The 9,280-nt window shown below is 36.2% G+C and overlaps 1 protein-coding gene across 4 annotated transcripts; it reads left to right on the top strand.

Moving 5' to 3' along the window:
- The first annotated feature begins 269 nt into the window (after positions 1–269).
- On the top strand, positions 270–8,327 carry gcgb (glucagon b). Of its 4 annotated transcripts, none has more exons than XM_073047410.1 (7): positions 270–400; positions 969–1,072; positions 2,230–2,388; positions 4,652–4,771; positions 5,036–5,167; positions 6,294–6,458; positions 7,794–8,327. In XM_073047410.1, the coding sequence occupies exons 2-7, from the start codon at positions 978–980 to the stop codon at positions 7,828–7,830; spliced, it is 708 nt and encodes a 235-aa protein (XP_072903511.1). In that variant the 5' UTR covers positions 270–400; positions 969–977; the 3' UTR covers positions 7,831–8,327. The 4 variants fall into 4 exon arrangements, with proteins under 4 accessions (XP_072903511.1, XP_072903509.1, XP_072903512.1 ...); XM_073047408.1 differs by having other exon boundaries at positions 2,227–2,388; XM_073047411.1 differs by having other exon boundaries at positions 289–400; positions 972–1,072.
- The last annotated feature ends 953 nt before the right edge of the window (positions 8,328–9,280 follow it).

Raw genomic sequence — 9,280 nt, 5'->3', positions numbered from 1 at the left:
ATGTAAAGAAGCGGAATGGCTTTGTTATGCACCATTCACTTTGAGCTAAAAGCGTGAAATTGTTTGGAAAATAGGAAGTCATCCGGAAGAGTAAAAATCTTAAGTGATTTCCCTGAAACTTTTCAAATCAGGTGGAAGGCAAAGTTTACAAAAAAGGATGATTCAACAATTGGTAATCTAAAATGTCAGAGAAATGAGGATGGTAGCATCACAAATTGAGTTTCTCTAAATGGAAGTGATGATGTTTTCCCCTATTGCTCAACCACCCTTTTTCTATATAAGGGGACTAGGTGCTGGCAGAAGCACAGATAAGCTTTAGGAACCATCAACACCTCTTGGAGGAAGAGAAGCTACGGTTTCTCTCAAGGGTTCATTCTGATTGTAAGTGGTTCATCTGGAGGTAAGGATGAATTTAACAACTCTGAAGACGTTATTAAGTGAAGTGATTCGATACTGTAGCTTGTCTTTGAAAAACACTGGCACAAGCACAGGGTTGGCCCATGACCTGCTGTGAAGTGCACTGCACTGCTCCAGCATGAACGAGGCTGCAATATGCCTAAAATAATACTAGATTTTTTTTATTTTTCAATAAGCTTCTTTAAAAATAAGTTTGTAACTACTTATTTCCTCTAGTTAACCTATTTATCATTCCTTATCCAATTCAACTGCATTGGTTTGATTCTGCTTGTTTGGAATATTGTTTTCAAAGTTGCTTACATTGGATATATCCCAAATGTTTTTTGTGCTGTACTTGTTAAACAGATTAGACTATTACCTCTTTTTAAAAATAAAGAGAATAGATACGGGAGTTCATGTTTCTGGCACTCAGACTGTTGGTGGGGTGATAAGCTTGATTCTGAGCAGTAACTCCAAGCATTTTGCTGAATAATTCCTTGATATCTTCAGCAGGTTGAAATCAGATGTCTCTCTTGTACCTTTTTGAACATTTGGTTTTTTTTTCCCCGCAGCAGAATAAAATGAAAGGCTTTGCCTCTGTCGCTGCCCTGCTGCTTTTGATGCTGGTACAAAATAGTTGCCAAAAGCCGATGCACGACACAGAAGAAATATCAAGGTAGGATATAATTTAGAAAATTAAAGTGCAAAAGCTAGTGCGTACAATGAACATTGCAAGACCATTATTCATTAAATTTAAGCACCCTATTAAATTGACGAATTTATGAAAAATTCATCCATTGTTCTGACAAACTGTATTTCATTGGCTCAAGCACCTGCTGAGGAAGTTGAGCATTTTTTATTATTACTTAAATTAAATGTAATATCCTTAACCAGAACTAACATTCTTATTATTTCATAAATGTCATGAGCCGCCGTGTAACAACAAAATGTCATGATTTATGCCAGTATATATTAAACCTGATGCTAATTCTGATTCAGCGTCTCATTGATATTTGTCATTCCAGCCACTGTTGTAATAGTTAGGGATTCCAAATGTCCTTTAGTCTTGTTCTGTATTCACTTATTCATAGGTAGTTGAGGCATAAAGAAAGGGGGGTGTCGGAACTGCTTTTCTTTGTGCCATTTATCTGTGTAAGTCATTGCAATCTCATTAACTAAGTTAAGCAAATCCAGCTTTCCCCTGCTCCCTCCAGCACTGGACTGGAGACTTGGAGATGTTGTTCATTGATTGCTAAATAAACCCAGTCAAAATTAAGTTTCTACTGATTGCACATGTTTAGAACTGTTTGAGAATGCTCCTCAAATCAAATTTTAGGTGAAAAAGCACTCATGGGTGTGATAAAGATTTTAAACATTAAATAATTGTCTAATTTTATAACTATGCCTTAATGATTTGAGTCATTTTCAGTGGGTTGGTCTACTAGAGGCTGTGAACTCCGTTTGAAATGCTTGTTTATAGTACTAAGAATCATTTCTGGTGTTTTAGTAAGCCTAAGCTCATTTCACAAATGCATTAAGGTACTGTGTGTTTTTTAATGTGAGGGATTAGTCAATTGTAGTGGTCCATGACACACTACACGTTTGCAACTAAATTTGAGCTTATCTTTGAACTGAAACTCACCCACTACGTCGAATGCATATTTTCTCCTGAATGTACACTGAGTGAGATCCGGAAAACAGAATTACATGAATAACCATTTAATTTGCTATTGCCGCTGTTGTGGTTATAGGAAGATTGTTAGGCATGTAGTATAAGTGACTTCATGCTTCATGGCCAATTAGGTAATGATACACAGCTTTATTTCTCAGCAGTACATTGCAGACATCAGAGAAACAACTGGATACATCCAATTCGCTGCAGGATGTGAAACGCCATTCTGAAGGCACTTTCACCAGTGATTACAGTAAATATATGGACAACAGACGAGCAAAAGATTTTGTACAGTGGCTGATGAAGGCAAAACGAAATGGGTAAAATATATTCCTTAAGCATTTCTTTGGACCTTTAGATAAATATCATTAGTAATGTTCAGCAACTTGCTGAGATCATTTCTGTGGGTGATATATTTCCTTCACTCTTTTCTTTCTCTTACTTCTAGATAATGTAAAGAATTATTCTTTAGCATTATGCTTCAGTTGCTGGGGTACACCTATTTGATATAAAGTCAATTGTTGAGAAACAGATTTAAATAATGATTTATGCAAAGTGAAGTAAAAAAACTCTCTCCAAATTTCTAATATTAGTAAAATAATAAAAGCTCAAAGAAATATATTCCTTTCAATAGATAAAACTATCTCTTACAATTCTTGCTTCCATCTCTCTCTGGAAATATGTAAGTGCTCAAATTCAGAGAGATCTTATTCAGTAAAAGCTCCGTTGAAATAGTGTAAGTAACCAAAATGCTTGTTTTATACTGTTTACTCATTCGAGGGGTGATTGATAAGTTCATGGCCTAAGGTAAAAGGTGTCAATTTTAGAAAACCTAGCACATTTATTTTTCAACATAGTCCCCTCCTATGTTTACACACTTAGACCAGCAGTTGTGGAGCATATGGATCTTGGACCTTCAGACAGCGTCCGCAGATGGGTGATTGATAAGTTTGTGGCCTAAAGTAGAAGGAGATGAGTTATACAGCTCTTGTTAGATGCACGTGCAGTTCAACTCTTTCAGTGATTATGCAGAAAGTTTAAAGTTAATAACTCATCTCCTCCTGCCTTAGGCCACAAACATATCAATCACCCCGTTGAGTTATTAACTTCCAACTTTCTGCATAATCACTCAAAGAGTTGAACCTCATGTGCATGTAACAAGAGCTGTATAACTCATCTCCTTCTACCCTAATCCACGAACTTATCAATCACCCCTGCTGTGGACACTTTCTGGAGGTCCAAGATCCGTATGCTCCACGACCGCTGGACTATGTGTGTAAATGTAGGAGGGGACTATGTTGAAAGATAAATGTGCTAGGTTTTCTAAAATTGACTCCTTCTACCTTAGGGCACAAACTTATCAATCACCCCTCATATGTTCTTGGAAAGTTCTTACAGAATTTCAGGATAATTTCAATCACTCATATGTGTCCTTCTTTAGCTTCATGGTAAATTATTTTCTCAATCAGTTATCTGAAGAAATATCTCCCTTACACTTCTGTTACTTCTACTACATTTTCAATGAGCATTCTCGGCGATTAAAACAATTACTGTTCTCAACAGTTTCAAAGACTTCATTCTATTCCTCAAAGAACATTAACAGCAGGTAATTACAACACAGAAGAAAACCAATCAGTTAGTAATGACCGTACAAGCAAATTAATTAAAGTTCATTAACTTTCCACCATAATTTAGATTCTTAACATGTAAACAATTGTCTTTCCTTTTGGTATCTGTACATTTTGGTTGAAGGTTTCTTCTTCTCAGAAGAAGATTTATGAACTGATGTTAGCCTCTCTATTTTCACCATGATGCTTTTTGATCTTTTCCGGATTTCTAGTAGTTCATATTCTCATTTTTGATACCCAGCATCTCCAGAATTTGTTTCGCTTTCAATCTTTTAATCCAATCCACTACCCAATCTTTGTGAATTTCAACTGAACACTGGGTTGTAGAGCTCAGAATTACAAGTCATAATCACTAGTCTCATGGCAGTTCTATTTAAAACGTTTACTTTCTTGTTCTCACATATAATACATTATGATTATCTGTGTGAAATTGCATCTAACACCTCCAGTCCCAGTTGTTAGTTGGTTTAAAATCTTTGAATCTTGTTGCTTAATAATCAATAGTAATTTTTAGGGTCCCATATCATTTTCCACTCAGAAAGGTTACAATTTGTGGTTTTCTTGTTCTTCAGCCTATTTTCTATTAGCTGTCATTATTTAAAACTAATGATTTTTTTACACTTTTTGTTCCATCCTAATAATCCAGTCAGCTAAAAATACTTACATTCTTGGTTATTAATAAAAAAACAATCTAGTCATACTGTATCTTCACTTGCTGTATAAATCAAGATTTAAGAAGAGCATTTAAATAACAAAATCTCAGATCATCTGCAAACATTTCACTTCATGAGAAAATACCTTTTCACAGTAATGTCGTAGCTATTAAAGACGTCAGTTTACGTTACGAATGTTGCATCTCTAGAACAGTCCTTAAATTCTGAAAGTTGTAAAGGTGCTACTTCCTGGGGTAAATGTTATGTGCTACTTATCAGTAATTTAATTTCTGTTCAATCAGTGACAAAACAAAGAGACATGCGGAAGGAACTTACACAAGTGATGTAGATTCACTTTCCGACTACTTCAAAGCAAAGCGCTTTGTAGATTCACTTGCAGGTTATGGAAAGCACCAAAATGGGTAAGTTATTAATCACTGAAACATTCAATATGTCGCTCTCAATTGTGATCATACTTGCTGTTTCAATGGGTGCAATTAAGCCTTCTGAACAAATCATATTTGCCGTGCGAGTGGATGCCACACAAATCTCTTGCATTCTTAATTTTAGTATTTTGTGTTGTTTTCAACTGGTATCATATCTTTGTCAAAATGTGCATGACATGTTAATGTTATTCTAAATACCAGTTCCACTCATATAGAGAAATTTTTCATGAAATTTTTCAGGGGCATTTCCAAGAGAAGCATTGAATCTACCTTCTCGGAAGAAAGTTACAAGAATGACTTGGATTCTTTCCTGGAGGTGAAGGCTGCAAAGGACTTTATTGACTGGCTAATGAAGGGACGTGGCAGAAGGGAGTAAGTAATCATTAAATGATTCACAACTGACCGTCAGAAACAGCATACTTTGTCACTGCTAAGCAACTGCTTTTTAAACAAAGCCCCATTAAATAGGTGTTCCTGATGCAGCTTCCTCTACTTCGGTTATACCCATGTAAATTGAGGGAACGCTTCCTCAAACAACTCCGCGCCATCCCCCAAAAGCGGGACTTCACGGTGGCCAAACGGTTTAATCCCCATTCCCATTCTGACGTGTCAATTCCTGGTCTCCTCTTGTGCCAAGATGAGGCCACCCTCGTCGTGGAGGAGCAACACCTCATATTCTATCTAGGCACCCTCCAACCTGATAACATTAATAGCAATTTCTCCTTCCGGTGAAGAAAATTTCCACTCTCCACCCCCAACTTCCTCTATTCCCCACTCTGACTTTTTACTTCTTATTGATTATTTCCCCCGGGTCCCCTTCTCCTTCCCTTTCTCCTATTCTCACTGTTGTCTCCTATCAGATTCTGTCTTCTCCATCCCTTCACCTTTCCCACCCACTTGGCTTCACCTCTCACCTCCCAGACAGCCTCTTTCCATTCCCCCCACCTTTTCATAGATGCTGTCTGACCTGCTGAGATCCTCCAGCATTCTGTGTGTGTGCGCTGTTAAATAGGAAAAATAAATTACTATGTAAAAGTAATAAGTTCTATTGATAATGCAAGTTCAGTTAGGTAAATTCAATGGTTAAAATTATGTCACTGCTAAACAGAAGGTAACATTTAATTATTATTACTGTTCACCCGAGTGCTCCGGTTTCCTCCCACAGTCTAAAGATATACTGATTGGTAGGTTAATTGATCTTTAGAAATTGCCCCACGAAGCTAGGACTGCTGGGTGGAATGGCTCGAAGGGCCGGAAGGTCCTATTCTGCACATTATCTCAATAAATAAATAATATAATGGTGATGGAGGAAAGGGTTTTTATTACATAACTGAAATTAAGTTGTCCTTGTAGTTATGTTATGATAGTGTTGCACAACTTTAACTAGAAGGCTAATTGTTGCTCAAATTACCATCTCATTTAATGACAATCCTGTAAAACTATACACTCTTAATTTTACGTTGATATTAGTGGTCTAACCCCCTTGCCATATTTTCAGATATCCAGAAGATGGTAAAGAAAATTTGAATGGAGTGATTTCTGAGGACTTGGACAGAAGGCATGCTGATGGAACCTTCACTAGTGAAATTAGTGTTGTCTTGGATACCATGGCTGCTAAGGAGTTTTTGAACTGGCTTTTAAAGTCCAATCCCATCCAGTCAAGGTAAGAAGCAACACCTGCTTCGTAAAAGTTCAAATCTGAAATGTTAAGTCTCCTTCCCTTTTCAACGCTGCCATGCTAAACTACTGCTACATACATTCATAGTCTGGAATTTTCTCCTTGTACTTTGCATACTGTGGAATGGGAAATAATGGATATGAAAAATTGCTCCTTTAGTTAGACTATTTTCATTTATAATAATAGATCTGGGAAAAGCCATTTAAATAAAAAAATCAAATTTGAATAGTTTCCAATTTAAGATTTCCAAGTAATACTTTTATTCAAAACTTTTCATTCATCTCTTCCCAAGCACATCTAGCCAGTTCAACAAATATACAAACTACGCCTGAACATGTCATGAAGTTTATATTGGTATCAACGTTTTTCATACCACATTAACTAACACAAGGAAAAAGTATCGAGTGTAAGGGAACATTGTCGAGGTGCTCTCATTGAAATTTATTTAAATTTTGCATATTTTGCTATGGGTATGCTGCCAGCTTACTCTCTAGATCAAGTTGAAGATTATCCCCAAAATTAAGTGAAACACAATATTATTCCATATCTTTAATGCAACAATGCTCTTAGAGTCAAAGAGTCATAGAAAAGTACAGCAGAGAAACAGGCTCTGCAGCCCTCTTAGTTTCACTCATTAAATATTTTGCTATATTGTGATTTTGTAATGTGTAATGTGGCGTTCATCATTAAGAACCACCCTCCCAGGACATGGCCTCTTCTCATTGTTACCATCAGGAAGGAGGTACAGAAGCCTTAAGGCAAACACTCAGTGATTCAGGGTAGCTTCTTCCCCTTTGCCACCTGATTTCTGAATAGACATTGAATCCATAAATGTTACCTCACTACTTTCTTTTTTATTTCTGTTTTTGCACTGCTTCTTCAATTTAACTATTTTATAGACTGTAGTTATATACTATGAACCACACACTGTAATTCAGAGTTTTTTTAAAATATTATCATGTATTGCATTGTACAGCTGCTGTAAAGTTTACAAATTTCATGACATATGCTGGTGATATTAAACCTGATTCTGATTCAAGTTAAACAGATCTCATCAGCAAACATGTTGGATATTAGATTTGCTACATATTCAGGTTCAAATAATTTTCTGTGGTGCCTTTGATCTTAAATGTCCATGATTTGCCTATATCCAATCTGGCCATCACATGTTTGCTATTTTAATGAGATGAGATCTAAAAAATATATTACAATTATTAATATCACATTCACTGTTTGATTTGATTATTCACAGATCTTTATGCAGCTTTATTTTCCAAATGTGACTTGTGCAAAGATGCTAACTGCTGCTCTCCCCCACAGGGACTCCGAAATCGAATTTTTCAGCGAGTTCAAGTAAAGAAGAGACTGATTTTGGTTTAGCATGTTTGTGTTGTAACATTGGCCATGCCTCGATAAAATATTTACAGCTTTTTGTTGTGCGAGTGACACAATGTTATATGAAGCCATATTACTTTGCATGCAAAAGAATTGACTTAAAGTGTAATGTGTGTTGAAGTAGGAACTTAGGTAAATAAACATTATTAAAAGGATAGTTAAAAGGAAAAGCATTACAACTATAAGATTCACCACAGCAATTCTGTTTCGTACAGTACACCAAACTACCTGTTCAGATCTATTTTAGGAAATTATTTTTCTAACAAGTAATTTGTATATATTTGAACAAATAATTGTAATCAATATCTATTTAAATCTTTTGGTTTAATTTAAGCTCCATTTTTTAAAAAATGGAGTCTAATATCCCAGTATAAGATTAGTATGTTTTCAGCAGATAACTAACGCAAAGCTTTTAAGGTAAAAACAGTAAGCATGAATAAAACTTTACATGATATTAAATTCACAGAATCTTCATTATGTTCAGGATGCAAAAGTATGAATTTTCAACTCTATATTTTTAATCAAAGGGCACAGTGCAGAACAACACATTAGTTTCTTTAATCCTAACAATATTCATGGTAGCTTAGTGGTTAGCACTATACTTTACAGTATTGATAACCTGGGTTCAATTCCCGCTGCTGCCTGTAAGGAGTTTGTATGTTCTCCCCGTGACCTTGTGGGTTTCCTCTGGGTGCTCCAGTTTCCTCAATAATCTAAAGACATACTGGTTGGACGGTTAATTGATCACTATATATTCCCCCACCATTAGGCTCAGATTAAATCGAGGGAATTGCTGAGCATGCAACTGAGAGAGAGAGAAAGAGAGAGAGTGCAACATAATTGCAAAGGTTTTAGATATATACATTTAGGGGGAACCAGAAGATTTCAGGAAAAGATGAAAGCTTTAGATTTAGAACAGAAAAAAACAGGGAAAAAAATCGTACACAATGTCAAAAGGCCTCTTGCTATTCTTCACTTCAATTGAACAAAAACAGAAAAGGAAGTAATTCTAAAAGAATAAAAATAAAGCTATGAAATGAGAGGCCCTTTGAGCCTATGTCCCAATGCGAGAGGTGGAAATGTGTAAGGCCGGCCAACAGGGCTCTGATAAAGCTGTGCAGGCCAATCCCCTGTACAGTGAATACAATGGCTTGCAGAAACATTGATGAACTCCAACAATACCACTCACTTTGGACAATGGAGACGGGAGGTCATTGATGGCCAATGCTCAACTGGGAGCTAAGTGCCCAAGAAGAAGAAGGATCTTTGAATTACACTTTAAATATAATGATATTTGATATCCATGCAAATGCATAAATATTCAGCCTTATGTCGATCAAGATCCTTCTAATAGTTGCACAATGCCTTTGGCTGGCTAAGAGGTAACCCTGTACAAACGTCAAATTGTACCC

This window comes from Hemitrygon akajei, chromosome 5 (assembly GCF_048418815.1).
Source record: "Hemitrygon akajei chromosome 5, sHemAka1.3, whole genome shotgun sequence".
Lineage (NCBI taxonomy): Eukaryota > Metazoa > Chordata > Chondrichthyes > Myliobatiformes > Dasyatidae > Hemitrygon > Hemitrygon akajei.
This window is presented reverse-complemented; position numbering and strand designations above follow the sequence as displayed.

What these genes read in the sequence shown, in the direction of transcription:
- gcgb (XM_073047408.1), top strand. Translation starts at nt 978, where the DNA reads ATGAAAGGCTTTGCCTCTGTCGCTGCCCTGCTGCTTTTGATGCTGGTA. An exon ending in ATGAAGGCAAAACGAAATGG is followed by an intron (nt 2,389 to 4,651) that starts GTAAAATATATT and finishes CTGTTCAATCAG; the next exon opens with TGACAAAACAAAGAGACATG. An exon ending in AAGGGACGTGGCAGAAGGGA is followed by an intron (nt 5,168 to 6,293) that starts GTAAGTAATCAT and finishes CCATATTTTCAG; the next exon opens with ATATCCAGAAGATGGTAAAG.